At 30.8% G+C, this 20,863-nt stretch overlaps 2 protein-coding genes across 2 annotated transcripts; both read left to right on the top strand.

The window, feature by feature from the left end:
• Positions 1-7,999: 7,999 nt before the first annotated feature.
• LOC124928084 (protein SHI RELATED SEQUENCE 7-like) lies at positions 8,000-8,408 on the top strand. The gene has a single exon (XM_047468616.1). It carries the CDS (start codon positions 8,046-8,048, stop codon positions 8,406-8,408), a length of 363 nt encoding a protein of 120 aa, XP_047324572.1. The 5' UTR covers positions 8,000-8,045.
• Positions 8,409-11,638: 3,230 nt separating this feature from the next.
• LOC124923743 (V-type proton ATPase subunit a3-like) lies at positions 11,639-20,376 on the top strand. The gene is made up of 18 exons (XM_047463707.1): positions 11,639-11,955; positions 12,457-12,501; positions 12,605-12,727; positions 12,843-12,950; positions 13,629-13,739; positions 13,821-13,994; positions 14,416-14,553; positions 15,182-15,289; positions 15,401-15,508; positions 15,617-15,765; positions 16,199-16,352; positions 17,013-17,173; positions 17,264-17,470; positions 18,188-18,371; positions 18,460-18,543; positions 18,631-18,824; positions 19,705-19,764; positions 19,851-20,376. The coding sequence occupies exons 1-18, from the start codon at positions 11,803-11,805 to the stop codon at positions 20,053-20,055; spliced, it is 2,466 nt and encodes an 821-aa protein (XP_047319663.1). The 5' UTR covers positions 11,639-11,802; the 3' UTR covers positions 20,056-20,376.
• Positions 20,377-20,863: the final 487 nt, after the last annotated feature.

Genomic DNA, 20,863 nt, shown 5'->3' with positions numbered 1-20,863 from the left:
AAAAGTCAAAATTTATTAACCAATTTTCTCATTAATCACACTATTAAATTATCAATCAAAATATTAAAATAGTTTATATTTATTTTATTTAAAAAATATTATTTTTTTATTTATATACTAATACATTCACTAGTAAAAATGGGGCTTTTACCGAAAGTTTATTATGTCGGTAAATGCCTTAAATTTGTCGGTAATACACATTTACCGATAAGTGTTGAACCTGTTTGTATCTGTCGATATAGTTTTTGTCGGTAAAAAAATTCGAGTCTTGACCGACAGATGTATAACTTGTTGGTATATACCGACAGATTTATAGATATATTTCGACAAAGCTTTTTCCGTTAGATATGATTAGATCTATCGGCATAAACTATTTAATGACATTTTAGCATAAATCGTATTTCTTCTAATTTGGATGATAACAATTTAAATATGTAAAAGCAAAATAGGCTATTTAATCTTCAGAGTAAATACTGAAAAATTTATTAAAATCTTTTGGTAAAGCCTGTATCGAAAGATTTGTTGAAATCTTTCGGCAAAGCCTGTACCGACAAATTTCAACAAATCTTTCTGTACAGGCTTTGCCGAAAGCTTTCAACAAATCTTTCGGTAAAGTGTAACTAGGGGAATTCCGATAGATTTCGTCAAATCTTTCGGTATTTCCCCTAAATAAAAATTTAATAGTCTATTAGTTTCTTACATAACATTAACCTGTTATCAGTCAAATCAAAAGAAATATAATACGATTCATAAACAAAAAATTCATTACATTTTCAACATTAATCTCAATCAATACGTATTACAATTGACTTCAAACACGATAAACTAATCCAAAATTTACATAATTAATGAAAAAATATTTATTAAAACGTACTAACTCGGGGTGGTGGTTGATTCTATAACTGTGATAATATAAATGCTATATGTCGTCTAGATTCCGTCAATTCTACTTGAGTTCTCTCGTTGTTAGATTGAATCACTTCTCGTAGTTCATCGACTTGCGCCCGAAGCTGTTGGTTCTCCTCCCTTAGTGATGTCCCTCGTTGTGAATTGTTACCCCTCCGTCGATCCCCGTGAAATCGCGTTGGCCGCACACCTGACCTCATACCCATCACTGTTATGTGTCGTTGAGGCCCGAACACTCCCTCAGTCACATCAATTAAATATATTTTTTAAATTTATTTATATAAAAAAATTATTCAAATAAATCGTTGTAAATAAGATGAACTCATATATATATATATATATATATATATATATATATATTTCTCATCCCTTTCATTCATAATAATAATAATAATAATTTAATTTGATTTATTTAAATAATTTTCAAATAATTAACTAATTTTTATTTACATATTTCATTATCAATCACATCAATTATATTATTAAATAAAATATTACAATATATTATTGTTTAAAATATATTTTAACTCTTCTCATCAACTAACTTAATTTTTAGACTATTCAAATAATTGCAATCCAAAATTATAATCTCAATGAAAAGATTTGGCCCTAAAAAAAGTTGATATATATTATATATATGAACATCACCATTTTTTAATTTATTTTTCCTCCTACTTTATTTCAATAGTGGCAAGAAGTATAAACATATACATTGATTCTTTTGATAAATTTAATTTGTAAGCACTTGAAAATTACATTCTTTATTTTTTTTTTTATCAAGATGTTATAGCCATTCAATAACATGTGAAAACACTTAATAGTTGTTAATATTATTTTTTTTTGTCATATAATTATAATTACTAGAATACCATTTCTTTTTTGCAAATAAACTTTTTTATTTTAATATGAAATTTACACTGTAGTTTATTTTTATATTATGATTAAGACCAGTAGCACGGTTAACTTAAGCAATTTTATTTTTATTTTTTATTTCACTTTTTATATTTTAAGTTATATTAAAAGTATATTAATAATTTTGTATAATAATTAATAAATAGCTTAGTTTGTTAAATGATATGAATGTACATATTATGGTTTAAGATTCAAACTTCATTATTTTATTTCTTTTTTTGGAGTTCCCAGAGGAGGGTGGCTCTAGATGACTGCCTATGTAGAACATGTTATAAATACATTATATACTTTTCAAATAGAGGTAATGACTAGTGAGTGATTCTACTATCTTTCTAAATTAAAAAAAAATTATATATAATATATTTTCATTTTTTGCCTTGTCTTATTTTATTTATTATTTTGTTATGCAATGTTGATACGTCTCCCTAACAAAAAAAAAAAATTGAGTCGGTGTTGGTACATCAACCCATGTGTTTGATTAATATTTTTCGAGTTGGTTCATATGTACATCAACCCATGTGTTTGATTAGTATTTTTCGAGTTTGTTTGTATATACATTTTGTTAATGTCTTATAAGGATTAATAATGCATTTAACCAATATTAATTATTTATCAAAATTGATACAATCGTAATTTATTTCGTATAAAGAATTAAAATTGAAATTCTAATCTTAATTCCAATGGATCCAAAATATAGTCTTGATCTTTTCATTATTACAGGTTATTTGTTTCAAGAAGATTAATTGGAGTTTTTTTTAGTTATGCAATGGATAGCCTAATTATATGAAAATTTCCTTTTTAAATTGTCTTGTAATTTATGATAACTTGTAAGCAATTTGTTTGTGTTTTTTTTTTTAATTTGTTGTGATCTTCCTAAAATCATGAATTAATTTTGAAATGTATTTATTTATTTTTTAAATGGGAGAAAATCTTCATTTTGTCCATAAGTGTGACTTGATGATATTATATTTTAGGTGAAAAAGATAAACCAGTTTATAATCTAATTAAGTTTATTTTGTGATTGGAGTTTATTAATTAGTTATGTATATTTAATCATGATAATTTGTAATGGATTAGTTTGATTGTTTTCCTTGATTTTATAATTTGTAATGAAATGTTGATCCTCCAAAATAAGCTAGCTAGGTAGAATAACATGAATTAGAATATGGGCTAGGTTTAATTTATGAAATAATAATTTTGAGTATAGTATATATCGAAATGATTATAAACAGCTGGTGAAAAATGGCCATCACTGTAGATGATGGAGTCTGCTGCTCTTCATTTGACTAGGTGGAGAGTAAAAACATATACAGTAGTTGACCTAGCTTATCTACAAAACCCTTCTTATGGTGTCCTCTTCTATTGTGCACAGAATTAAGCCGAAAGTTTCACTTTTTTTTTTATTATTTTAAAAAGTAAGACGTTTTTTCATTAAAAACTCACCAATACAAACTATATATGTTGTGATATAAACAAAAACATGACAATTCAAAACAGATAAATTAAGGAAATTGAAATCAAAACATGTCAAATGAGTTCAGGGTATTTGAAGTTTGATTTGGAGAACGAACCCAAATTCAGTAGGTATAGGTAGGTGATGTTTGAGTTTAATTCTCGATAGTGGTTAGAAAGTTTGAATCGAGACAATAAATGTGACGGGTCTAAATCGTTTGGTTATTATCTCTTGGTGGACTATTTGACTTCAAATAAATAGTTGTAATTTCAGTGATTGTATTCGACCGATACATATTATTCATAAAATCACTATTATGACATTATTTGAAATTCGTTATGGAAAGTCCGTGAAGTCGGTTTTGTAGTTCATCGTCTTTTTTAAGACATTCGTACACGTTTTTTTATTTGGCCTACAATCTTTATTTTTCTCTTTTATTATCTCTAGTATTTTAATTTTCCTTTCCTTGAGTATGTTTTGTTTGATTTTGTTTAAGCAATATATTTTGTTTTTTAACATTTTAATGAATCATTTAATAAAATATATTGTGTAAATCTGTTTTTCTTTTCTTTTTTATATATTTTAATTTTTTTGGGGTGAAGTTAGTTGGCGTGTTAATCGTTTTTCTCGAGAAACGAGCTCGTATCATTTTTATTTTGTAACTTTTTATTTTATTTTATTTTTTTGGTATCATATTTTGTTGTTGTGTTTATACGATTATTATTATTTTAATATATATGGACCTTTTAATAATAAAAAATTATTTAAAAATAGTATATATATATATATATATATATATATATATATATATATATATATATATATATATATATATATATATATATATATGAATTATCAAACTAAACTTACATACTAATAATCTTCTCTCTATCTTAATATTTCTAGTTAATATTTTAATTATATGTTATTTTTCTGCTATTAATGGTATTTAAATTAATAAAATGCAATAATTTTTTTATGTTTTTGTTTAGTATTAAATTTATATATAGAAATTTATCTCGTATAAATATATATAATTCTTTATCATTAATTTATTTGATGTTTAATTAATAGTATGGAGTTAAAACAAATCACAAAACAAATAGGAAACTAGCTAGGAAACTACAGTTATAGATTGAATTATAGAGCTGTAAATGGAAAGATGCAAATTAAAACAAAAAGTATATATATAATTAACTACACAAATAAATTAAAATAAAAGATGAGGGTAGATTAGGAAATAACATTTTAAGAATTATTAAGGATTGCATTGACTTGGGATAGGCTATATATACAAGCTTTTATCTTTTCACCCAAATTCAAATAAGCTTTTAGAACTCATGTCACTTTTTATAATTTTGGGTTTTATTAATGAAAGGGCAATAAATTATTTTAAAAAAATTTACCATCTCACTTACATTTTGATTTTATTTTTTTTATTTATTAAAAGACTGAGATTTGTTTTTTCCATTACTTTCTTGGTGTGGAAAAAAATCACATAAACCTAAAGATGAATCACACCAAATTAATAAGTATAAGTTATCGACAAATAATACCATAAGTTAGTCAATTATAGATCTAAGATAAAAAAAAAACATAAAAAGTCAATCACAAGTTCTTAAAATAATTTAGGACTCTCATAGTACTCTTTACTTTGTAACTCCAACATTTTTCATTAAATTAAGTTGCAACTTTTTCATCTTCTTAATGCTTCTAACAACATTCTCATTGTCCTCAACATCATCCAAGTTACGACCTAAATGAACTTGATAATCGTGTTCTCAGCTCTTTCAAAACTACTTACATCCCCTTTGCCTCTCTTTAATGGAATCATGGATAAAATAAAATGGGAAAGGTCTAACATGCTTTCTTAATTCGTCTCAACTCGAGGTCGATGCCGAGCTTCTCAGTTCATTGAATGCCTATGTTATACAACCGATGTCTCTTGGCATGAGCTCATAACTTCTCTACATCATTAGTCTAGCTGATCTCCTTATGGTTTGTTGTGAATATTGAAACCTACAACGAATTAGTTATGGTATTCTCTTCTAGCCAAATATATATAATTAATTTTTTCCTATATAGTATTTGCAAAGAATCAAGAAATTCTTAATGTCCACTATTCATGAGACTTCTTCCATGTTTTATGTCGGCAAGGTGAGGCCAAAGATGCCATATTCGGGCCAGGAGGTAGCATTAGCATTATCATAGATATACATACCTCGATCATTAATTGTATAAAGAAACAAAAAAACATTTCAACAAAATAAGAACCTAACATTTGAGAAAACAACAAAATACTTTGAATTATTATATATGAATAAAGCCCGTCTAAGCTAGCTCAATGATCCACATTATGACGATGGCTGGCGTGGTATCCCGTGAAACAACTAGCGGACGAATCCAAGCGATCCTAGCTAGTTAGTTTGGATTTTTTTTCACAAGTGTGAATTGTATATCGAATTATCATCGATCATGCATATAATATAATGAATTACTTAATTCTCATCTCAAAGACTCAAACTAGCCTTGTGGGTTATAATTATATAAAAAAAAAGTTGAATAATTGAAAGAAGGTGGTAGGGGATATATAATGAATGTATAAGAGTGATGAAACAATCGGGGACAAGGGTTTGAGGCAGAGAGGGGTCCGCAAGTAGGAAATGTGTAAAAAAGAGACAAGTGCATCTTTTCTTCACATGAAAAAATAGGAGATCTCTCTTTTCATTTTTTCCCCTTTTAGACAAAGAGAACAGTTCAAACCTAGCAAGTACTGATTCATGACAAAGACCAGGGTGTAAAATCTTGCTCTCAACTCCAACACCCATTAATTTACTTACTACTCATCAGTGTGTCATGACCTAAAAAATAACTCAACCTCTCCATCTTCAATCTCTCTAAATTATTTGAAACTGACCTATATATTACTAGAGCCGGATCTAGATTAATTAGAAAATGATGAACATGATGAGAGTGAGTTGCTCATCATCATCATCGGTAGCAAGATGTCAAGAATGTGGGAATCAAGCCAAGAGAGATTGTGAGTATATGAGATGCAGGACTTGTTGTAAGAGCAGAGGTTTTGATTGCCCAACTCATGTTAAGAGCACTTGGATCCCTCTTTCTCTTCGCCGTCCAAGGCAGTATTACTTTCAACATCATCATCCTCCACCTCCACCTCCTCCTCCACCTCTTCACCATGATCATCATCTTCCAAACTCTAAACGCTACAAACCCTTCAATCTATCTTCTTCCTCATCCTCAGGTACGTAAAACTGTTGTAAAAAACATCATTCTATCATAACTTATGTGGATCAACCAGTTAAATTGTTATTTTCTTTCAAAAACAATCATATCATCATGCATCTCTCTCTCCCTCCCTCCCTCCCTCCTCCTCTTCTTCTCTCTCTAGGGAAACAAACCCTTGATTCTTTTTTATTTATGGAATCGATCTGAACATGGAAAATGGTTTCTCATAATATATAGATTATGAAACAAAGAAACTTGGATCTATGAAATGGGTTAATGAAAAAAACAAAGAACTTAAGATTCTAGAACACAAATAGGTACAAGCTTGAATCCATCTTCCTATAACTTAAGGGTTAGAAGATCTGAATTAATATCATGTGTTTGAATCACAACTTAGCAAACCCTAGTCATCTTATTTGATTTTTTTATGTTTTAGCAATAGTCACCGGCCAGGAAAGAGTACACGTCATTAACCTAAATTCTTTTCCTAAGAAGATGATGAGTTTACTTAGGTTGTTAGCCATGTTTTGATTTCAATATTTGAAATGTTAATGAGTCAAATGCATCATAGTTCGAGTCTACAATCAAGGATCGACATCGATACTCTTAGGGCTGCAAAGGGGGGTTGTTTCCCAATACAAGTACAACAGGAAAAAAGGAAGAAAAAGAAACCCTAGCTACCTAAAAATCTTAATATTTTTATGTTTTAACAGTAAATTAGCTACAAACCCTAGCTGCTATATATATCTTTGACTACTGTTAACTGCGAGGATCTTTTCAATTAACGTTGTTTTTTTTTTGTTTTTCCTTTTATTTATTTAATTATGAAGTGATGATTGGATCTATGAGATATAGGAGTAGTAGATATGTAATGTGTATTTGTATTCAACTTTGTAATGAATTCTTCCCCCTTCTTCCGTCTGAAATTAGGGTCTACACTGTTCTTGCTCACTATGGAGAACATTTCTTACTATTACATTTTTATACTAAATGACTCTCAAAAAACAACTTTTTGCCTATTTTCACTCCAAAAGCATGATTTTTTCTTGCTCATAAACTTTATTTATTTATCTCTTTTTAGTTTTCAGAATATTATCATTTCATTGAAATATTTTTTTTAAATGGTTTAAGAATATTGAAGAGAGAAACCCATAACCTTAACATGACTATATGTGTGTTTTAACATTTAGATACAAGTCTCCACTAATTTCATAAAACCATTTTTATTAATCCCCATTTAATGGAAGTGAGAAAATGGTATTACCCTTTCAACAAATATTTATATATATGAAAACTGTTATTTTTCTTTGTCACATAAAATTCAAATGTGAATATTTCTTAATTGTGCCTTATTAATATTGTTTTTTTAAAGGATAGAACAATTTAATGAATCTTTATTTGTGTAGGCTACATTAAACAAATATTTGCAAACAATGTGTTTTTAATATTTTTGTTGTTAGGGTTACAAACATCGAGGGATTTTCCAGGCGAGGTGAAAACAACAGCAACATTTAGATGCGTGAGAATGATGTCGGGGGACAACGTGGTTGATCAATGCGCGTATCAAACTGTTGTGGACATAGGTGGGCATGTTTTCAAAGGTCTTTTGTATGATCAAGGTCCAATTGATAACGATAACGAGGATGATGATGAAGATGAAGAAGAGGATGATGACGAAGATCGCGACGGTTGCTACAATAGCGGTGATCACGTCCGCTATCATCACGGTTCAATGCAGCAACAACAACAACATCAACCTAACTTGAACATGGCTGCACCTCCAGCCGCGCCCACGAATTGCGATCCGGTGTCATCTCCACCTTCTTATCCTAGCCCTTTTTACCCATTCATGCCTGGTATGCTCTATTTCCCCTACCCAAAGTCCTAGTTGGAAATATCCTACTAGGTAGAAATATTATGTTATGCGTCATTCATATTCTTCTCTCTCTAGCTGATCTTGGCATATAAATTTGAATTGTTGTGAGTGTGTACAAGTTATTTTGTGCTAGCTAGTTTATTGTGATTGTTTTGTATTAATAAGAGGAAGAGATGCTTGAGTTTATTATTGTTAATGGGAAATTAATGAGGAAAGACGTGCTTGCTTGTATTTTTTTTAATATATTAAATTTTAGTTTAATTATCATCTTCTTTAAGTGTTTAATTAAATATATATATATATATATATATATATATATATTTAATATTATAAGCTAGCTTCATTTGGTTTGTTAGGACTTACATTTATCGATTGAGCTACCTTAGTATTTTTTTTAAAATTAAATCTATAATTAAAGTTAACAAAAAGATCATAAACATCTTAATTTGATATGGGCATTTCCCTTGTTGGTGGCAATTAATAAAAAGGAGGTTTATGATCATCTAGTCGGAATTTGGTTGCTTTAGATATATTTTAATTAATAAAAATGAGGTTTATGATCATCTAGTCGGAATTTGGTTGCTTTAGATATATTTTTTTTACAGGGTGGTCATCTACTTCATTCGTTTGATCGATTTCATTCGAAGAATGTGGTTAGCACTAATGGCGGTATTACGAGATAAGAGTAACAACATTCTCAAAATTGGATCATAGTCAAATTTCATTCTCTTCCTCCTTTATAAGACACGCGGAAGAGTATTTGGCATTTAATTTATGGAAGTTGAAAATTTGGTGTGCTCTTTTCTTGGTTGTCAATGGGTGGTTGAGGAGGAATTGGTTGTTTATCCCTCACTATCTAGGTTACTTTTTGATGTTTTATGGAGTTTTTGTCCAACTTTATTAGAGGTCTCTTTCAAATATTTATTTTATAGAAGGTAAAACTATTCATTAAAGGAATAGAAGGCCACAAACTTAACTAGAATATAGGAACACAATGAGACATTTGAATTATAAAAATTTATTGCACCCTACAACGATATCATTAATGAAGTATTTGTCCCTAAAAATATCCAAATTATTCAAAGTTATAACAAGTATAGTTATCTCAAAGTAATCGAAGTTTTTAAAAATAATATAAACAAATTTAATTCAAGAACCGTAATTTGACTATATTTGGTGTTATTTTCCCCCCTCAAAATATGAACATTCAATTCAATTACAAGAACTTAACAAACAAAAGGAGAAGATAAACTCTTCACCAATGAAATACCACATTACAATTATTTATATATTAAGCATCTTGATAATAATATTTTACCTCGAATTATGTAGCCTTTCAAATAAATACAAAGAAAATAATTTGATTGTATCAATAATGAATAACCTGCTGCCTTCAAAAATTTCTTCAATTAATTTCCCACGAATTAATTAAGCAATATTGTTTCCTAACGTCTTTATTAAAGCTCAACAACTGTTCCCTACAGTCTTTTTAAGCAATAATAATGAGGGCCTTTTGGTACTCAGAAAGGTCCGGATAGAGATCAAACATTCTTTTTATTTTATTTTTATTTTTATTTTCAAAAAGTAAGATCAACCGTTCTCCCTTTGACAACCTAATGATTGGTGCAACTTTTCTTACAAAAGTTGGAATTTTTTTTGGGTTATATTTGAGGTTGTTTGGATTTAAATTTTGGTTATGGTTGGAGTTATTTAGAAATTAATGATTAGTAATAATTTTAAGAAAAATATTAAAATTAAAATAAAAATTAAAGAGTATTAATATATGATAACCCAAGGTTCAAAAAGTTTGTTACACTTGGAGTCTCAAATGATTTTTAAAATATGGACCCTTTCTTTGAAAATTGCATTCAAGATTAAGCCCCATTTTAGTATTTTCATAATCAAATGTCAATTTAAAATATTATAAATCCCAGCATGATAGGTATAAAGTTGAACATACATACACAATCATGTCATCAACTACTAATATATAATGTTAGAAATTTGCAAAACACATATAATAAAAATGAAAATAAACAAATACAGCCCTTAAAAGAAAATTAGAAAATTCCCAATAATTGCAAAATTAAATAAAGTAATGTAGAATAATTTTATGTACGTGTATAAGTTTTAAAAGTCACTTTCTAAATATAAGTCAAATATATATATAGATTATGTTAATCTCTCAAATACCCAATAATTGAAAATTAAAAGCTGTAAAGTGACCAAGAATAATTTTATGTGTTTTATGTTTTTTAAAATACATTTTTTAAGTATAAGTCCTTATTTTAAATATTTTTTTACAAATTTAAGAATAATTTACTAATAAATCTTTTAATTTTTCTCAATTGAAAAACTTCAAAATAAAATTTTCTATATTGATTTTATGTGTCTATGATGACTCCTCCTACTATTTGATGGGCATTGATACTTATTTCATTTGTCCAATTTAAACTAATCATTATGGAGTAGATTTATTGCACAACAAGGGATTAAGAAATTCGAGTTGGAGGTAGGTTTAAAAAATAAAAGGAAAATTTTGAATAAAACGAGTAGATAAACGTAAGTTTTATCACATTTTTTTATGAAATAAAGAAACAAAATGAATTAAATTAAAAAAAAAATAAAATTTGAATATTATGTCACATCTTTACCATCATTTTTTAAGGTGTCTAAGCCCTAACAATGATCCGCCCCTTATTGCGTTTTTTTTTCTTCATAATTTGTTCGTCCTTCGCCTAGAGAACGAGAGAAAAGTCGAGTATATATGAATTTATAGTTGATTTCATTCAACCAACCAATACACATACAACTATTCTTAAAAGTTATTAACGAATTTGGTTGATTTCTTTCTATCATTGATTTTTTCTTTTCCAGTGTGGTTTCTCTTCTATTTATAACTTTGTTGTCTACTTACCCTCCTTCAACGATATTTTTTGTATGCTGTGATGAATTATGGTAGATGTTATTTTAAATAATTTTTGAATGACTTTGTTGTTCTCTTTGAAAGGATAACTAGCCAGGAAAATATTGGCATGTTGTATAAATGATTGAAAAAAAAATGTATAGGCTGAAAACAGCTACATAAGAAGTTGGGGTCCATTTATGAAAAACTATAATAGTATAGGAGTCAATCTTCATGAAAAAGAAACCACAAGATAAAGACGAGATTGCTGTGTTTCCGAATTAAAAACCTCGTCTTGATTGCTATCGGTTAAAATAAAAAGTGAATCCAAAAACAAGATAGATAGATAGACAGATAGGAATCATAGAAATTGATCCATCCCCACTGTAAATAAAACCCGGTATCAGATTGCTACACGTATAACGAATACGGACGGAAGAAGAAGAAGAAGAAGGAAGCAGCTGAAAGACTTCCAAAGAGAGAGAGAGAGAATTTGCAAAGATGGGAGAAAGTCGCCGTGGGGGAGGATGTTGCCCGCCGGTTGATCTGCTCCGATCGGAGTCGATGCAATTGATACAGATCATTATTCCAATCGAATCTGCTCACCAAACTGTTTCATATCTTGGTGACCTTGGCCTTATCCAGTTCAAAGAGGTTAGTGATCTATGTTTCTCTAGCTTGATTTTTATGGGTAATGTTCGTATTCTTAGCTCTTTGTTTGAGAAGAGTTTCTGAACTCGACCCATGTGTTTATTATCAATGAAGTCCAATCTTTGTCGCAGATTTAGGGTTTTTGATTGGGATTTATTTTGTTTTTATTATAGATCGGTGATGGGTGTTATCTGCTTTTGACAATCGATTTGAAATATATATTTTCCAATTAATATGTCAAATTGGATTCTTTGTTTACTTCATAATACTTCTCCATGTTTAATGCCTTACATTATACATCTGAATCTGAATCTGAATTGCTGCTAGTCTATAATTCTAATACATTGTCTGCATAATCATTTGGGTTTCTTTGGAAGAGGGGAGGAGTTAAATTTTGTTAATTCTTTGGGGATTTTGAAATCAGTGGTCATTCTGTAATTGTTCTTTTTTTATGGAACTGTTTCTAAATGCTCTCCATATGGCATTGATTGTTTGTTGTTTCAGCTCAATGCAGAAAAGAGTCCTTTCCAGCGCACTTATGCTGCTCAGGTATGTAGTTCTTAGAATATATCACCGCTCTCTGAGTTTTGAGTGTCAAACATTTGTCTTTTGATGGTTAAACCAGTACAATCCTATCTGTTGCTAATTTTAGATTAAAAGATGTGGAGAGATGGCTCGCAAGCTCCGTTTTTTAAAGGAAGAGATGTCAAAAGCTGGCGTGTCGCATTCAGGCAAGGTTGGTTCCAAGGCTGATTTGGGTTTGGATGACTTGGAGGTGAGTTAAACATTTATTTTATCTTGTTGGAAAAGGATTGTTGTATATCTTCTTATCATAGAATATATATGTTTTGGTCCACTGCTGTCCTTTGACCATTGTATGTCTTTATTAGGCGAAACTTGGAGAGCTTGAAGCTGAACTGCTTGAAATGAATGCAAACTCTGGAAAATTACAGCGTTCTTACAATGAGCTTATTGAGTACAAGCTTCTATTGCAGAAGGTATGCCTTCTTCTCCAATTGTTTAACCATTATTGGAACAGGATTCACCTTATATTTCCCTACATTTTACATACTGAAGAAGGCATTTTGTATGTGTTTGTTTTCAGTACACCATGATGTGTTTCTTACAATGTCATATTGCAGACACAACTGCCTTGATGTCTTGAAATATATATGTTCTTGTTGTTGTTTGTGCAAATTAGGTGGAATGACAAATCTATGGCCATATATAATGAGTTGCTCTGGTTACTAAATCCTAATAGAAGCAGAAAAAAAAAATGACGTTGGTGCTTCAAAACACCACAAGCTGAATTTTGTATACAATATATGCAGTGCAATTGAAGTGTTAAGAAGACTTAGTTGTTGATTTTGTCTAGAGTTAATTCTCAAGATATGGCACTTCAATGCACCACCAGCTGATTTCACTGTGTAGAAAATAAACATTGTGTAATGAAATGCTAGTACAAACTTAGTCGTCGATTTGCATCATTGTTCATTTGCAGGCAGGGTAGGATAACCATATTGTACTGCTTTTATATGCTGGTAACTTGTAGGGTGGTCTTATTTATGGCCATAATGTTAGATGATAGTATGATGTTATTATTTTTTCATGGATCATTAGAGTATCAAATTTATTGCAATCATAAAATTAGTGTATTTTATTTTTGCTCTAAACAGGCAGGAGGATTTTTTCATTCTGCCCAAAGTAGTGCTAGAGCTCAACATGGAGAACTTGGACCTGGGCTGACAGCAGAAGAGTCATTGACCTCCCCCCTGTTAATGGAGCAAGTAAAAAAAATGGAATTGTTCTTTTACGTGAAAATTTGTTCCACTTCCTACTGTATTCTCATGACATTTTTCTTATTACAGCAAATGACAACTGATTCATCGAAGCAAATTAAGCTAGGGTTTCTTGCTGGCCTTGTTCCAAGGGAGAAATCTATGGCGTTTGAGCGGATTATTTTCCGAGCAACCAGAGGCAATGTCTTTTTGAAGCACTCAGTCCTTGAGGAAACGGTCATTGATCCTGTGTCAGGAGAGAAGGTCAATGCCTAATTTAATTATATTATTTATGCATGAGAATATTAGTGAAATTCTCCCCTCACTTTTATGCATTATTATTGCCTTCATGTTTCGGTAGTCGTTTAGTTGTCAAGAGGCAATCATCAAGTTCTCCTCTGAAATGGAAGGTAGTATTAACATTTGGATTGGTTTAAAATGCAGTGATATATTTTTTTTAATATAACACATATATGTATGCATAAATATATAAGCACTCATATAATTTGAAGTACCCTTCTCATACTCTTATATAGGTATTAACATTTTGATTGGTTTAGAATAAAGTTATATTCGTATATTCATCATTTCTGAAAGAACTCATTAACCAAATGAAAAGGGTAATATCTTTACCATCTATATGGCTTTGGTGATTTAGATCTGATTAGTGATTGTGAATTGTCAGGCTGAGAAAAATGTGTTTGTGATTTTCTATACGGGGGAGAGATCAAAGAACAAAATATCTAAGATATGTGAAGCTTTTGGTGCTAACCGGTATCCTTTTGATGAAGATGTTGTCAAACAAGTTTTAATGGTCAATGAGGTATGTGTTGTGTTCTCTTCTCTTTTTTTTGAGTTATATGTTGTCAGTCTCCTATGATGATGTGATTTATTTTCATTATATTCCCGCATGTGGGTTGTACAAATGTGATTATGTATTCCAGATTATTTTTTTTATAGAATTTAATATTCTAAAGGTCTGCTCAATGAGATGTTTAATGCTACCATAAAATTAGTAAACTTGTTTCAAATGGAAAACTGTATTAGTTGTCTCAAATGTCATCCATAGTTAGTGTAGGTTGACCTGGTAATAAACTAATCATGATTGCATTTTCAGGAAAACATATTATGTATTTTCTGTTTTTAAGCATCAATACATAGCTGTTAATTCTTTTTCTTTTTTTTTTCATGTGCAGCAGTAGACACAATCTTCCTAATCTATTTTGCATATGTATAGTATAAAATATATACGTCCAAATACTTCTAGCTTATCTCCTTACCACAATCATGTATTTGACCCATTTAAAAAGATTATACAAGGATAATTTAATAAATGCAAATTATCTATGTCTTAATGCTTTATAATTTGAAATGAAATATGGCTCACATCTGACGGATGAAGACTCATTCTACAGTCTGGATATCACTAACTTTATACAATTGACTTTTAGGTGTCAGGGAAGTTGTCTGAACTGAAGACTACGATAGATGCTGGGTTTTTGCAGCGGGACAATCTGTTGCAAACGATTGGTGAACAAGTTGAACAATGGAGCACTTTGGTATGTGAGAATTTGACTATAGACAAGTCATTACCCTAATATGCAATGCTTGGCTTAATAAATCGCGTCAACTGTAAAGCTGAATCACTGACCCTTTTTTGTTTGTAAAAGGTGAGAAAGGAGAAATCTATTTACAACATTTTAAATATGCTTAGCATCGATGTGACGAAGAAATGCCTCGTGGCAGAAGGTTGGAGTCCCGTTTTTGCAACTAAACAGGTGATTTCTTTATCATGCTGATCAAGTACACATCTATTTGTTGTTCTGAGTTGCCTATTTTGCTAGTGTAAACTGTGATATTAATGATTCTGGGTTGAATTTATGCAGATTCAGGATGCATTGCAGCGGGCAACATATGATTCTAACTCTCAAGTTAGCCCAATATTCCAGATATTGCATACCAAGGAGTCGCCACCAACCTATTTTCGAACAAATAAGTTCACATCTTCTTTTCAAGAGATTGTTGATGCTTATGGGTGAGTTTTTCTGCTTGCATTTGCTTGATGTGAAGAGGACTTAGTGGCTAATAGTTATTAGCCATTGTGGACCCAGCTCACTTTTAAGCATATTCTCTTCCATTTCAAAACACATCTCAAACTCTGTATTTTGTCATGCATAGAATGTGTACCTTTTAAATACATCACATATATATATTATACAGCAATATTTTAAATTTTATTCTACAGAACTTTCACAGCTTAGTAGCATGACTTCTTTATTAATGTCTAAGAAAGTACTGTTTTCCCATCCAGCACTTCATTTATGCCTGAAACTTTCAATCAACTTTATTAATTATTTCATTAACTAGTATACTATAGCTTGGGCTGATGTGGGTGAATTCCTGTCAGCATGTATTGTTCTGACAGTAGTACTAGCTTAACTGCTAACCACATGAATATGTTATTTCAGGGTGGCAAAATATCAAGAAGCGAATCCTGGTGTATTCACAATTGTTACATTCCCATTTCTTTTTGCTGTCATGTTTGGTGATTGGGGACATGGTATCTGTCTGTTACTAATGACATTATACTTTATAGCCAAGGAAAAAAAACTTCAGGGTCAGGTAATCCTCATTTCCATCCGACACATCTGTCATTGTTCCTTATTTGGATTCGTCTTATACTCGATTCCAGCTTCTTTTCTCTACCGTAGTATATTTGTCTTGCAATTTTTTTATTACTTGGTTGGGTGTATGTTGACTTTTTGTTACCAACTTTTTTCATGTTGATCATATCTGAAAAATCTACATTTGGTATGCTTTCCAAAAATCACAATGATCTAAAACTAATTTGATCACGATCTAAAAAAAACATCTCTATACCAAATTAAGCAAAAAATTACACTATAATTGGGATCATCATCATGAAAATTATTTGTATACCAAATAAACTAAAAATTACACTATAATCTGGATTATTATCAAGAAAATAATTTGCATACCAAATGAAGCAACAAAAATACACTGGATCATGATCCAAGAAAATCTTGTACCAAATGAAAATAAAAACACACATTCAATTTTAACTTTGGCGCTTTTCCAATAAGATCTTGACAAAATACTAGTTTCCTAATAGGCATTGTCGGAGTCTAGATATTGTCTTCTACTCACACTATTATCTTGTTTACCTTGGACCCATCATTTCTTGATACATTTTATTAATTTAGGTAGGATGTAAATTTAGTGTGTGGATAGATACTGATTGGATTTGGATCTGTAATGCAGAAACTTGGAGACATAATTGACATGGTATTTGGTGGCCGCTATGTGATAATGATGATGTCACTCTTCTCTATCTACACCGGGTTGATCTATAATGAGTTCTTCTCAGTTCCATTTGAACTATTCGGTCAATCAGCCTATTCCTGCCGTGATCTTTCTTGCAGGTTCTTGAGATAACCATGGATTCTGCATTTACTCCTGTAGAATATTCCTTTTTTATCCGATTGTTAATGGGTCAACATCTTTTGTTATAGGGATGCTGGTACTGCAGGTTTGATCAAGGTGCGTGACACATATCCATTTGGTGTGGATCCTGTGTGGCATGGTACTCGTAGTGAGCTTCCATTCCTCAATTCACTGAAAATGAAAATGTCTATACTCATTGGAGTGTCCCAGATGAACCTAGGGATTTTTATGAGCTATTTCAATGGCAAATTCTTTAACAACAACATAAACATCTGGTCAGTTTGCTTTGCTATTATTAATGTACATTTTCATGGTCTGGTTTCATATAGCATGTCAAAGCTTTTCAATTTCTATATAGTACAAGCAATGCAGCAGGGCCTGTTTTCGTAAGTTGTTTTGTCAACTGGCTAAAAATACAACAATATTTTTGAATAAACACTTATTGGGAAACAATTTTGGATCACAATCCAAAATTTTGGCTCACCTTTTGGCCTAGAGTTCTAATTGTTCCCAAGTAGGAAAAGGAAAAGAAGTTGATATGGTAAAATGTCATAAAGAGGCATAGACCCTTGTCTTTACTCCTTAACCTCCAACCCAATAGTCAATATATATTAAGGGTAACCTTATTTTTATAATTAAAAAAAATGATCATGAAGGCTTGATGCCACAATTTTGTGTCCATGAGCCTTCTATTAAGGGGGGAAATGTTAAAAATTCAAATATAAAATGCAGCCAAACTTTTTTTTTTATACCAAATGAATTTTAATCTAATTCAATCACATTTTGGTATGCAAACAAAAACCACTAATTTACTTTTTATTTTGGCGATTTTCCAATGTGATTGTGACAAAATACCACTTTCTATATAGGCTCCATTGTTCACAATTTTGTATGAATATAAAAGCTGACTTAATTTTTTTTTACTAGCAATAACAATGATATAAGGAACACTCATAACCTGGTGATCAAATTACTGTTGTGATTTGTTATAGGTTTCAGTTTGTCCCTCAAATAATATTCCTGAATAGCTTGTTTGGTTATCTCTCCCTTCTCATCATCATCAAATGGTGCACTGGTTCACAAGCTGATCTGTACCATGTGATGATATATATGTTCTTGAGCCCCACTGATGATCTGGGTGAGAATCAGCTCTTCCCCGGTCAAAAGATGATCCAGGTTAATTTAACCACCTCTAATTTTCCTGTCTCTTGGTGAGTGATAGATTGGATAAAACTCAATTAATCTTTTCTTTTCATGGTATCAGATGGTGCTACTACTTCTGGCCCTTGTTTCTGTGCCATGGATGTTATTGCCCAAGCCTTTTCTTCTGAAGAAGCAACACGAAGAAGTATTCATCTTTTTCTCTTGCTGAATTTGTCTTATACCATTGTATTGAATTATTCTCTTCTAATGCTTTGAACGTTTGTGTGTACAGAGGCACCAGGGTGAGTCCTACATAGCACTTGAGGATAGAGATGATAGCTTACAAGTGGAAACAAACCATGATTCACATGGACATGGAGAATTTGAATTTAGTGAAGTATTTGTTCATCAACTTATACATACCATTGAATTTGTACTTGGAGCAGTCTCAAATACCGCGTCATATCTTCGTCTCTGGGCCCTCAGGTACTTGCTAGCGACCCTTCCTTAATCCTTACTAAATTTTATTGGGAGCAGTAGTTATATGATGATTAAATCTTGACTGGCTAGTGAATTTGATAATAGTATTATCTCACTCTTTCGGTCTGGCAAATCGTCTTGCTACTATTTCCTGCGACATATTTGAATGCATACCTGGGGAACACCTCCTAAGGGCTTGTTTGATATTTATTTATTTTCGTAAATAAATTGATTTTTTGCTTAATGAAAAGTGGATTATTTGGATTAAATGACCAAAAAACAAAATATCCTGCTTTTTTTAATAAAGAATTTCATTAGAACACCGTGAAAATTGAATATTATAAATAGAAGAGGTCAAGGTTAGTTGGAAACTAGTATTTTGTCACCATTATCATCATAATCACTTTTTAAAATTGGCAAAGTAAAAAGAGAAAGTGATTTTGTTTTTATTTGGTATGAAAGATGTGATTGAATTAGATGAGATCTTTTTTTAGGTGAAAGGGGATGAAAAAGGTGATTTTTTTGATAATTTTTTAGATCAAGCTACAAAAATATTTTTATCAACTTTTTCTACCAAACATTATTGGCTTTGATTTTTGACAAAACGAAAAAATTATTGTAGTGTAAAACCACTGATTCAAAAGGGAAAAATGAAACAGAACGAATCTTAGGTTCATCAATGAATCAAGTTCCTTCCCTCGGACAAATCAAAATATGTGTTTTTCTTGTTCCTTTTTTCTTCCCTAACATCATAATTAATTCCATAAAAAATTTACAAAACTGTTGTAAATCTAGTTTGTCTTTTTATTGGGTTTCTCCTCTTGGTTTAAATCCAAACAACCCTATATGTAAAAGAAATCTTATAAAATTTTGTTTATTTTTCCAGTCTTGCGCACTCGGAATTGTCTAGTGTATTCTATGAGAAGGTTCTTCTTCTTGCATGGGGGTAAGTCCTTTTGCGGCTTTTGAAGTTGTTTAATTTTTCCAACATGCATGCTATTTGACACTTGTTTTGTGCTGCTGCTGCTAAAGGTACAACAATATCGCGATCCTGATAGTTGGAGGCATAATTTTCATTGGTGCAACCGTTGGGGTGTTGTTAGTTATGGAGACCCTGAGTGCCTTCCTTCACGCACTGAGGCTGCATTGGGTCGAATTCCAGAACAAATTCTACGAGGGAGACGGTTACAAATTCTATCCTTTCTCATTCACTCAACTTGACGATGAAGAACTATAATGGGATGATGGTAGCGTATTCTTTTATTGCTGGGAATTTGTGATAATAACAACAGGTCGGTTGTAACATTATCTTTAGGGGGAAAGGCTATTTATGTTATTTTGAAAGGCTTTGTGCTTTCTTTCCCTACTCTTTTTTGAATTTATTTATTTGCAATAAGCAACGCAATCCTTGTTGGGTCGGGCTTGCAATCAATTGCACCTCCCCGTCTTCGGTCGTTGTGTTGTCCTGAGATATTGTTCTGTTACTATTTCTCTCTCGGGTTGTGTGTCTATTCTTTTGTGGTCTTATAAGATAAATGCAATGAGTATTTATTGTTCATTTTGGTTTTCAATGATCATTTATGCAATACTTTCTATTGCCGGAGGCTTTGATTAAGGGGTTTTATCCTTAATCCTCCTTTTTCATGTCTGTCAAAGCCGGTTTAAACTCCATTTTTATGAAAATAAAATAAAATTATAAGCAACTGTATTCAGTTTAAAAAAAAAAAAGGATGCCTTCATTAGCCTACAGCCAGGCCATAAGGTGAGGTCAACTAGGAAAAAAACCATCAAGTGTTTAAGAAATCAATCTCAAAGTTTACTTTTTTATAATAGTATAAATTAGACCATAAATATAAATTGTTGAATGATCAAATTAGGACGTAACTGAATATTTTGGGGGAAAGTTACTATATAATGTTGATTTCACTTCCTCAATGAATATATGAAAAGATTTTTGAAAGTCCCAATTGTATTTTCTGTTTTGACTATTTGTCTTGTAAGGTTAAGTATATATTAGTAATATTCTTTTTCTCATCTTGATTCTT

The sequence above is a fragment of the Impatiens glandulifera genome, chromosome 2 (genome assembly GCF_907164915.1).
Source record: "Impatiens glandulifera chromosome 2, dImpGla2.1, whole genome shotgun sequence".
NCBI lineage: Eukaryota > Viridiplantae > Streptophyta > Magnoliopsida > Ericales > Balsaminaceae > Impatiens > Impatiens glandulifera.
This window is presented reverse-complemented; position numbering and strand designations above follow the sequence as displayed.

Excerpts from the sequence above, each read along its gene's own strand:
- LOC124928084 (XM_047468616.1), top strand. The coding sequence starts at position 8,046 with ATGATGTCGGGGGACAACGTGGTTGATCAATGCGCGTATCAAACTGTT.
- LOC124923743 (XM_047463707.1), top strand. The coding sequence starts at position 11,803 with ATGGGAGAAAGTCGCCGTGGGGGAGGATGTTGCCCGCCGGTTGATCTG. Across the intron at positions 12,502-12,604 it reads AGCGCACTTATGCTGCTCAG|ATTAAAAGATGTGGAGAGAT; the intron begins GTATGTAGTTCT and ends TGCTAATTTTAG. Across the intron at positions 17,174-17,263 it reads TGCCGTGATCTTTCTTGCAG|GGATGCTGGTACTGCAGGTT; the intron begins GTTCTTGAGATA and ends CTTTTGTTATAG.